The sequence below is a fragment of the Argentina silus genome (assembly GCF_951799395.1).
Source record: "Argentina silus genome assembly, chromosome: 17".
Taxonomy (NCBI): Eukaryota; Metazoa; Chordata; class Actinopteri; order Argentiniformes; family Argentinidae; genus Argentina; species Argentina silus.
Window position 1 is genome coordinate 15,428,244 of NC_139671.1, and position 11,996 is coordinate 15,440,239.

Here is an 11,996-nt window from a genome sequence, read left to right on the forward strand (position 1 = left end):
GTCTGAACCATAAATAGATCAACATGAATACAAATCAGCAAACAAACTCCTACAGCACCATGTAAATGATTTGTTTACCTTTATGTGTTAAGTAGGCCATTCATTCTGTTTTATTGCAGTGGTATTATTATAGTGGCTATTTACTTGCCAGGAGATCTATCTTACACATGGAAAGACCCAAATTCATATTGGAGCAGGATTCAGATTAAGAGCAAGCTTTGAAATGTCCTTGATGAGATGAAAACGCCACATTGAAATCCTAAACATTTATCCCATGTCAGGAGAATATGTTGGCTCAACATTAAATAAAGATGCAAACGGTCACATTTTAAGCCATTGTTCAAAATTTACTACAGTCAAATATTGTACAGCCGAGCACAGTTTGCTTAGGTATTAACATGGCATTGATTTACATAAGCAGAGCAGATCCATGGGTGGTGACAGCAGAACAATCAGAAGACCTCCAGGCACGGTGTGGTGATCTCAGAACGGCCCCAAAGTGTCACTCTGTGTGCGTGTGTGTGTGTGTGTGTGTGTGTGTGTGTGTGTGTGTGTGTGTGTGTGTGTGTGTGTGTGTGTGTGCGAACCCAATCAGTCAGCCCAGCTCAGGGCTGTGTTCACCAGGGCACAACATTCTGGAACTTTCAGATAGAAATAGATTGTATGTAGAACAGACACGCCTCTCTGACATTTAGAGAAAGTTATCACATCAGATCTATTCATGCATCTCTATCTGCAACTTTCAGCTCTGTGCACTCTGTTGTTGTTGGGGAAGACAGCTAACGTCGCTATAGCAACCTCCACATCAACTAAACAACCTACTATACCACTCCGTTGTGTGTGTGTGTGTGTGTGTTCGTGTGTGTGTGTGTGTGTGTGTGTGTGTGTGTGTGTGTGTGTGTGTGTGTGTTTGTGTTTGTGTGCGTGTGTGTCCCACCCTCACCATAGTTCTGAACATTGCAGATAAAAATGCAAAAATATCGGTGACATGATTCTTTTCTCAACAGAGAGGCAGGTCTGTTCTACTCAATATATTTCTTCCTGCACGTTACCCAACGTTGAGTCCTACTGAACGCAGCCCAAGTCTTTAGATCACAGGTCAAAAGGCACAGGTCAAAAGGCACTAGAGTGCAGACCAGCCACCTGGCTTGGCTTGGCACAGACGTCTTGTTCCTCTATGAAACATAGAGTACAGTATTTACATGCTGTAATGAAGCAGTGACTCGGGCGTACTGTTAGTAACAGTAACCTAGGCTACTAGAGGGTTATATCAACACAGAATTTCAGCCAAAGTACAGAATAGTAAAAACAAAAGAAGAGAAAATAATAATAAAAATTTAAAAAAACAGAATGGAGAAAACATGCAGCTACATTTAGTGTTCTTGTGCAAATGTCACAAAGAAATAAATATGGTCACGGGTATGTCATTCTAAGAGACTTCACAAAAACAACAATGAAAGTATGAGTATGGATTTTCAAAACAACAACTCCAGAGTTGTTGAAAAAAAATACTAAACTAAACAACATTTAAAAAAAACGAAAATAAAAACAATTACAATTCATGTCTAAGTGAAGACATTTCTGTGAAATGCACCCTGATGTTTCGTTTTATGCTTTGTGTAATACAGTTCTGTAACAGCAGAGGGCAGCATACTATCAATGAATAATAACCACATGACTTGTGGTTCAGTAACACAGACAGTTTCACACTCTAAATATACCACAAACCTGAACATCATATTGATATCCAATCATAATTGAACATAAAAAAGTGTATTTAGTTTTACAGGGTTTAAGACTGATAGTTGTGCCTGTTGTTGAATGATGCATAGACACAGTGGTAGAAAGGCATTACAGTAAGTGTGGTCCCAGAGTATTGGTAAATACATGTTTTCTTGCTAGACTCCATTTTTTGGGAGGTTTAAAGAAGTGAAGAAGAGGAGTTTCTTTCGGCCCTTAGTTTGCTACCTTGAACACAGCCACACACCTCTCTCAGTTCCCCCAGAACTCATTCTGGAACCTTCCACCTTTACTTCATAACTGAACTGAGAGAAACAGACAGCGTACAGTCATAACGTTCTGGTTGTGTAATGTTGTGAGCAGAGAGGTGTGGAACAACCGTTTTGGAATGTTGTTTTTCAGTTCCAAAAAATATAAATAAACAAAGTTGAAAGCAGTATGCACACCCTGCGATATTGTCTTCTACACTCACTGAGCACTTTATTAGGAACACTGTAGTAATACTGGGTAGGGCCCTAGCGCTCTCCAGCCCCACAGTGTTAACAACATGGGATTGATCCTAATTCACACGTTGATACAGGTTTTAGTTCATTTAAGGAGATCTTTAGGTTTTTGTAGGAGATCATTATTCTGTTTGTGTGTTTTGGAATTCCTGCAAACATTGAACTATTTGAGATGACTATACACTCACTGAGCATTAGGAACACTATACTAATACTGGGTATTAGTGGGTATTATACTCCCTTTGCTCTCAAAACAGCCTAATTTCTTCATGGCATTGATTCCACAAGATGTTGGAAACATTCCTTTGAGATTCTGGTCCATGATGACATGATTGCATCACGCAATTCCTGCAGATTTTTCAGGTGCACTTTCAAGCTGTGAATCTCCGTTCTACCACATCCCAAAGGAGTTATACTGGATTCAGATCCGGTGACTGGAAAGGCCACTGAAGAACACTGAAGTCATTGTCCATGTTCATGAAACCAGTTTGAGACAACTTTTGCTTTGTGACATGGTGCATTATCATGCTGGAAGTAGCCATTAGAAGATGGGTAAATTGTGGCCATGAAGGGTCAGCAACAATACTCAAATAGGCTGTGGCATTCAAGCGATGATTGATTGGTATTAACGGGCCCAAAGTGTGCCAAGAAAACATTCCCCACACCATTACACCACCTCCACCATGAGAAGGTGTTAAGGTGTTCCTAATAAAGTGTTCCGTGAGTGTACATATATGCCCCTTGTACAGTATGTATGAGCAAACTAGCTTTTGACTTAAGATATATTGCAAACAGATTCCAAATTGATTCCAAACAGATTTCAAATGGATTCAAATCTTTACCTAAAACAGGCCTCTTTCTCTCTCTCCAGGACTCCTGACATCAAGCACATTAGTCTACCTTCCAGTCAGTTCACCTCAGGATGCTCTGGCAGCCAGGAGCAGGAATGGCACATTTGAAAGGCAAATAGCCATGCAAACAGCAATCAGCAGGCACCTGCACAACAAACCCTACTCAATGACAGCACCCTACAACACCAGGATGTGATGATCATTTTAACAGCAGTGATTACCGTGGTCAATTACTAGGGCCATATACCTGGACTGTACTTCCATGTCAGCGCATCACCACGGCAGGGGAGGCTAGTGGAGGTGGAAATCGGAGGATGTGTGTTTGATACCATTCCTCATTCCGTTCCATGCATTACAATGAGCCTTTCCTCTGATTTCTACCTCCACCAGCCTCCGCTGCACCACAGACAACAAGTTGTGTTTTCAAGCCAGGAGAACCGGTAACTGTTGATTTCACAGTCCTATTAGCCTATTAGCACTGGTATTTACAATGAAAAAGAAGTAATTATTAGGTGACATGTCCTGTAATTACAGGGTAATTTGGGCGATACAGTGAAATTAAGGTTTACCAGGAACTGAGCTAATCCAACAAGCTAGTATTTTAACATCTGAGGCGAAGTCATTGTTTACCATGGGAAGATATGATGACACCAGGGGAGGTTGGTGGGGGTAGAGATCAGAGGATGGGCTCATTGTAATAATGCATGGAACAGAATTCCTGTTACCTTAATGGATACCATTCCTCATTCCATTCCATGCATTACAATGAGCCCCTCCTCCGATTTCTACCTCCACCAGCCTCCTCTGGAAGACACTACTGTTATAAGAGAATGAAACCTGCTGGTGGTTTTAGCTGCATTCGTCCATGGTTTAACCGGCGAAGGCTCTTGGCACTTTCAGAATGAAAACACACCAGTTCTCTCTTGAGTTAAAAGTCCTGTGAAAAGACCAGTTACCCACACCCTCCACTTCACCTACATACAGGACAGCACATCTGAGCTGAGAATGGCTTGGCTCGGCCTAATGAAATGTCATCAACTTTAAGTTCTGAATGAATTAAGTCCTGAGTGCATATCTGAGCGTGTGGCCTTTGTCTATATGCAAACTACTATCTCACATTCTCAAACTCATAAAGGCACAGGAATTAATATAGGCACATCACACTCTCTCAAGTATACCATTACAAGAGGAATTCAAACATAACGGCGAATTCAGTAAAGGGGTAACAAAATAAATATGGAATGAACTATGAATTAAGAATGAACTGTATAAGCAAATAATGGTTATATTGAACTATGGCATTTCAATTCTATGTTACTTTCTAAACACAGGAGGTTCAAATCCAGACCATTGAATTCATCTTTTAAATAGTCCCGCTTTTAACACAAGCAACATAGACATTGTTGTAACTCATATGAAATGTAATGTTGTTACATTTTTCCATGTAAGACATGCTCCACACAACGTTAGCTAACACTAAAACCATTCTGAAAAGAACTCCCATGAAAACATAATATTCAACTCAAATCTCAAGAATGTTTTATAGATAAAACTAGCTGCAGCGAAGAACCTAACCCATGGTCTTATCATACAGGAACAAGACTGTACAGCTGGAGGTATGTACACAATCTACAAGTTTACACAACAACAACAACAACAACAACAACAAACATCAGTGATCACATTTCACTTGTGTGGCTACAGTTTGTTTTCAGGCCAGGGGAGTGGAGGAGCAGAGGGATGGAGGGAGGGTAGGATGGAGGGAGGGAGGATTGGGATGGAGGGAGGGTAGGATGGAGGGAGGATTGGGATGGAGGTAGAGGTGGGTTAGTTTGCAAAGGGCCTGCACCTGAGGCATTGTTGTAGTGCGAGGTGTGGTCCGGCAAAGTGTGGTGTGTCCTCTTTACAATGGGTTGGGACCTGGTTGGGGGTGGGGGGGACGGAGGGGACAGGAGGGGACCTGGTCTTGTTGAAAGGAGATTAGGGGTCCAGGGAAGGGGGTCACCATGTGTGTGAGTGTCTCTATGAAGTGGTCCGGCGAAAGGGGTCTGCTGTGGGGTGTGGGGTGACACATAATGGGGGGGTGGAGGGGGGGGGCTTTCAGAGTGGGTCAGGGTCAGCCCCTGGGGGGTCGTGGGTCACCATGGTAGTGAGTATGTCTATGAGGTGGTCCAGGCCGCAGAGGTATCCGTCCTCGCGGTTGCCCTCTTCCCAGGTGGCCCGGTGGCAGAGCTCCTCTCCCTCTGGCAGGAGCGTGGTCTTCCCAAAGTCTATCATCCACACCTTGGCCTGCTCCCGCTTGTCGTGGACGAAGAGCAGAGAGCTGCCGATCACCTGAGGGGGACGGAGAGGAAGACACGGGAGCATTTTAGTCCATTTGAGTCTTAATAGTACATAATAGAATAATTCAAAACAAACACTGTCATGTAGACACTGCCATTGAAGCGATGTGGCAGTGTATGTGTTTTCAATTCTCCAATAACGCTACATTTAAATCGAGTTGATGAAAGTACGTGAGCAGCCCTAGGATATGGAGTGAGTAATCACTTAATAAGGCCATATTGTTTTGTGTCATCTGTCTCAAATACGTTCACATGCTATTGTATGTTCTGAATGTTATCAACATTTAATAAATATCTGCCCATTAAATAAACACCTCTTTCTTAATAATCACTTGAAAAAGGACGTCGGCTGTCGAGCTACTAATCCTCATATCCATAGTATTCTTTAGTTACAGAATGCCCTGTTCCTAATGCTCTGTTATGTTGTTAATAATTATTATTCTGTATTTGACTGAATAAATAGATTTGAACAACAATTATCTGTGAAACCTTATCCTGGTTGCAAGCTAATTATCTCCTGTACTGTACATTAATCGTGTTAGTGATCATTATCGTTTCAGCATTGAACAAATAACTGCCCATTAAATAAATATTCCAAAGAATGCCCTGCTTGTACAGTAAATGTTAATCATAATTGTGTTGTATCAAGTTCATTATTTGCCAGGAAACATATGCCTACTATTAGAACAGGGAGTGTTTGTTTGACCATAAGTATTTGTATTCCATGGTTGGATACTCATGAAGACAAAGAGACATCTGCAGGTAGATGCTACTGATATGTCTCATTGCAGTGAAGGCTGGTGGAGGTATAAATCGGAGGACGAGCTCATTGTGATGCATGGAATGGAATGAGGAATGGCATCAAACAACTAGGCAACTGCACTGGGCTGGCCTGGGTAAGTATCCACCACCATAGTTGCTAAAACAGAACTGGAAAGGACAATGTGAAAAGACAATATCTGAACCAGCACAGTACAGTTCAGGTTAGCCCTATAGTATGTAAAGCCCCTATCTGACCCCACCTAAACAGCAGGACAACAGTTTATTCTCTTCTACTTAGTCCTCTGTTTTAACCTTTCTTTTAATAGGCCTTTACAACTTCAGGAGCATGACTACACTTCCTGTTTGGAATGACAACATCCTGTGAGTGGTCAGTGTTTATGTGGAAGCTGTTCCATAGCCATTGTCTCTGGATTTCCACTGCGGAGACTGTTGGTCTCCTGAATCTGATCAGTTCACTCCATGGGCGGATCTCCACTGCTTCCATTTTGGTTAAATGTTACCAAGTGGAAAACAAAATACCAGGCAGTGCGTCACCAGGAAGGACAATCAGAGCTTTCTTTACCTCGTGAGTCTTGAAGAAGGTTGATGTTTCCAAAGTGTCCCTGATGTCCTTCAGCCTATCGAGATAACATGTCTGAAAACAGAAAACAGAACACAGACAGTATTATTGACTCAGCCTTGGGATGCTGGACGGGGAAGTCAAGAGACTGAGAGACTTTTCAATGCTAAATATACGCTCACTCAACACTTTATTAGGAACACTTGTACACATGGTGGAGGTGGTGTAATGGTGCGGGGGATGTTTTCTTGGCACACTTTGGGCCTGTTAATACCAATCAATCATCGCTTGAATGACACAGCCTATTTGAGTATTGTTGCTGACCATGTGCATCCCTTCATGGCCACAATTTAGCCATCTTCTAATGGCTACTTCCAGCATGATAATGCACCATGTCACAAAGCAAAAGTTGTCTCAAACTGGTTTCATGAACATGACAATGACCAGTGTGACCACCTTTGGGATGTGGTAGAACGGGAGATTCACAGCTTGAAAGTGCACCTGAAAGATCTGCAGGAATTGCGTGATGCAATCATGTCATCACGGACCAGAATCTCAAAGGAATGTTTCCAACATCTTGTGGAATCAATGCCACGAAGAACTGAGGCTGTTTTGAGAGCAAAGGGAGGCCCTACCCAGTATTAGTATAGTGTTCCTAATAAAGTGTATATATGTATATATATATATATATATATATATATATATATATATATATATATATATATATATACTCGGTCATCGTTCAATGTTTGCAGGATTTCCAAGACACAAAAAAAATGAATTAAAATCTGTATTGGAAACAGAAGATCTCCTTAAATGAACTAAAACCTGTATCAACGTGTGAATTAGGATCAATCCCATGTTGTTAACACGGTGGGGCTGGAGAGCAGCAGAGGAGAAGGGAGAGGGATGAAGGGATGAACAGATGAACGGATGGAGGGATGAATAGATGAACGGATGGAGGGATGAATAGATGAACGGATGGAGGGATGAATAGATGAAGGCCAAACATGAGTGACAGATAGATACACAACAACAGGGCCAAGGCCCACCAGATGGTGACTGACTGTGTGTTATTAGGCTCTGTTTGGCTGGCCTGTCGAGCGGTGCCAAATAAAACATGACAAATCGAGGTGGAATGGAGGACATCTTGTTTGAATTGTTTCAGTGTTTCACTGCTCAGTTTCCAGAACCCCCAGGGGGATCCCACATCACACACAGCGCCCCGGCTATGACCTCACTTCCTGGGCCATTAGAGGGGGGGGAAGTCCTCTGGAGCTCCCTGGACCTCTTGGTCTATGCTCAGGGGAAGGTCTCACACACACACACACACACACACACACACTCACCAGGATGTTCTGGTTTCCTTTGACAAAGTCGTGGAATGCCTCTGTGACTTGCTCTCTGCTTCTGGTCTTTTTAAAGTCTCTGTTTACCGTCCCGTCTTCCTTCTGCACAGAGGAAGGGAAAGGCAGATATTTATAGAGTCAGACATTTCAGCAGGATGGGGCCTCCAATCATTACTGCACATCCATATGAACAGTAGTGACAGTGACAGTAGGTTTATAAAACATGGCTTCTATTTCATTCACAGCCAGGGAAAGCTAAATAACTTCACAGCTCCCCAGGCACAATGTCTTTCATGATGCAAGACCCACACTATGGTATCAACTCATGACCTAAAACTCTAAGCAGCACAACGCAATACTGTCTCTGAGTTGACCCAAACGGGAAGGTGCAACAATTTGCATCATCATTCTCAGACAGGGTCTGAGAGAGGAGGATGTGTCTCTTCTCTTCTCGGTTGATGTGTGTGTGTGTGTGTGTGCACATCAGACTACAGTCGGCTCCTTATAAGTGCATTTCTGATCAAATTCATTTTTCCACACAGTTTTACACACACGCACGGACACACACACACACACACACACACAACCCTTCTAATTCTACAGTCACCGAGGGCAACCCCCTGATGTCATGACAACAGAACCTTGGAGGGCCCACAGCCTTCTAAGGACATGACCAGGCCTGGAGAGAGAGAGAGAGAGAGAGAGAGAGAGAGAGAGAGAGAGAGAGAGAGAGAGAGAGAGAGAGAGTCCGATCTTAACTCCTCACCCTGCACATCTGTACTCTAACCTGGCCATCCATCCACACCAGAGTCCTCATTAGGAACAGACTTCTTATGGAAGATCGGTGTTACACACCAAACATGGACAGGATCTCTCTTTCTCTCTCTCTCTCTCTCTCTCTCTCTCTCTCTCTCTCTCTGTCTCTGACTCTGACTCCTCTTGGCTTTAGAGAGAGAGGCTGGGGATATTAGACTGGCCCGGAGGAGGAGGATATTTGCGGAGGATATGTGTGTGCGCGTTTTCTTTTCCATTTCCCAGTATTTTCCGAGTAGGATTATTATTGTGCTCAGCTAAACGAGGCAGAGACAGAGAGAGAGAGAGTGAGAGTGAGAGAGAGAGAATGACAGGATCAGGGGGTTCCTCTGAATCCATTAGCCTCAGCCTGCAGGTGACTGATGATGGTGCCATAGCCAATGGGGCACTTCAGAACCTGATGTTGTTGTCAATAGAGGTGTCACTCGCAGGCTCCACGTATGACAAAAACACTCAACAGTCTGTCTATACTGAAGAGGGGGATCCCTTCCTGTCCTGTCGTCCCTGGCAACTAGCAGTGTATAGGGGTATGAGTGGAAACAACCCCCCCCCCCCCCCCCCCCGAGCAGGATTACCATCCTTGTCGAACTAGAAATACTCACTTGTGGCCTGGGGTGGTCCAGCAGTCTAGCACTGTGACCTACAGTGCACACATATGCCCATATGCCATGGGTTTGAACCTGGCCCATGCCCTGCTGACATACCCTCTCTTCCTTACTTTCCTGTCTTTCTTCACTCTCTCTATCCAATAAAAATGAAAAGTATAACTCAAAAGAGTTATGAAAAAAAAAAGAAATGCCCACTATCTTGTGACCCCCCCCCCCCTATACACAAACACGTACACACACACACACCCCATCCCCCTTCACCTTGATGTCCTCCATCCTGGGCTTTGTGAACACAACTACGCCCCTACTCCATTACACACACACACACACACACACACACACACACACACACACACACACACACACACACACACACACACACACACACACACACACACACACACACACACACAATCCCCTCTCACCTTGATGCCCTCTATCCTGAACCCTAGCGTGGCTGTAGAGGAGATGGTCTCTCTCCACTGCATGTATCTGGGCTTGGTGACAGCCTGCTGCTGCTGTTCCTCTAGTGTAGGAGCCGTTGGGTCCACCTCGATCATCTTCTGGTACATGTCCTTCCTCAGGGTGGGCTTCTTACGAGCCTTCGTCAGCTCCTCCTCCAGGTACGTCCTACAGATGGAGAGATATATCTGTCAATGTATCTGTCAATGTATCTGTCAATAGGGGGCGCTTAGTGGCGTAGCACACTAATGCGCTTACCACGTAATCGCAAGGTTCCTGGTTCGATTCCGACCCTCGACCTATCTTGCATGTCATCCCTCCTCTCTCTCTCCCATCCTTCCTGTCAATCTCTACTGTCTCTATCCCAATGAAGCAGAAATGCCCTAAAAACATATTTTAAAAATATATATATATCTGTCAATATATCTGTCAATGTGTTTGTAGTTGATAAGTTGCATTCACCATGATTAAGATCTCATACATCCGAGGGACGGAGAGAGATCTGTCAATCTGTTGGGTGTTTATGACCGGACTTGTTGAATGTGAAACTGAATGAAAAGGATCCCTTGACGGGCGTCTTCCCAAATTCAACACTTCATAAGGATCTCTGTTTTCTTAACCTTTCCATCTCAGAATCCATCTCCGCTCCTCAACAGAGCTGCAGTCGTAGCCCCCTTCAATAACACATCAGGCTTCCGTCTGTTAGCAGAGCGATGTTTGGATAGGCTGAGGGGTTATAATTGTCTAATATCCTGGCCATCTGGATAGAGCTCACTCTTGTCTCTCGACAGTGTCTTTGCAGTAGCGCTGGGCTGGGCTGTGCCAGAGAAGGGCTTTTATGTTAGCAAACAAAGCTGCGGTGGAGAGTTGAGAGAGACAGCGGGGAGAGTGATGATCAGTCAATACTGTACACACACACACACACACACACACACACACACACACACACTCGCACACTCACTCATGCATGTACGCACACACACACACACATACACACACACACACACACACACATACACACACACACACACACACACACAGACACACACACATACACACACACACACACACACACACACACATACATACACACACACACACACACACACACATACACACACACACACACACACACACACACACACACAGACACACACACACACACACACTACCTCAAGGCCACAAAGAAAGACTGCTATTCATCACATAACAGCCAAACAGGCCAGCTCTGTTGAACAAAGTTCAAAAAGTGTCCTATATTTGACTGGTCTACAGTGACAGATTAAAGTAGGCCTGGGGAGAGAGAATCAACAACACATATCCAATTAAACTTGAAAGGAAGATTTTGTCAACTGTAACACGTAAGGGAGTTCAACATCCCAATAACTAAGCCAAAGGAATGAAGCTGGTTTCTACACAGTGTGATTTAGGTTCTGGAGTGTAAGAGGGGCCAGCTGTCTGCTTTCTAGTTCTGTACAGTGTGTGTGTGTGTGTGTGTGTGTGTGTGTGTGTGTGTGTGTGTGTGTGCGTGTGTGTGTGTGTGTGTGTGTGTGTGTATGCGTAAATGCATGAGTGGGCGTGCGAGTGTGTGTGTACGTAAATGCATGAGTGAGCGTGCGCGCGTGTGTCTCTCCATGACCTGCTCACCTGACTCCCATCTTACAGTCCATGACGCAGGGCAGATCAAACTCAGCCAACAGGTCTTCCATCTGGTTGTACTTCTCCCCGTCCTTCTCTATGTCCCCGTGGTAGGCAGGGACGTACGGACGGAGAACGTCCCTCATCAGCCGGTCCAGACAGCGCTGCTCACAATCACAGTGCTTCTTCAGGATACGTCCGTTAGCTCCAGCCTTGAAACTGCCTGACATGACCCAATCACAGACAGTCAAGAGGCTGGTGTCATCGGCTGGATAACAGACATCTTGGATTTAACAGCCTACAGTAGTTTATGTTATTTTGACCCTTGATTTCAATAAATGTCTTGAG

At 44.1% G+C, this 11,996-nt stretch overlaps 1 protein-coding gene across 2 annotated transcripts in view; it reads right to left on the reverse strand.

The window, feature by feature from the left end:
* Positions 1-1,443: 1,443 nt before the first annotated feature.
* itpkb (inositol-trisphosphate 3-kinase B) overlaps positions 1,444-11,996 on the reverse strand; it is a 35,996-nt gene continuing 25,443 nt past the window's right edge. For both annotated transcript variants that reach the window (XM_083688603.1, XM_083688602.1), the window contains exons 4-8: positions 11,658-11,871; positions 9,974-10,178; positions 8,128-8,229; positions 6,782-6,853; positions 1,444-5,428 (exon numbers count right to left, since the gene is read on the reverse strand). In XM_083688603.1, coding sequence (XP_083544729.1) covers positions 5,195-5,428; positions 6,782-6,853; positions 8,128-8,229; positions 9,974-10,178; positions 11,658-11,871 — 827 coding nt within the window. In that variant the 3' untranslated portion in view covers positions 1,444-5,194. The remainder of the gene's footprint in view (positions 5,429-6,781; positions 6,854-8,127; positions 8,230-9,973; positions 10,179-11,657; positions 11,872-11,996) is intronic.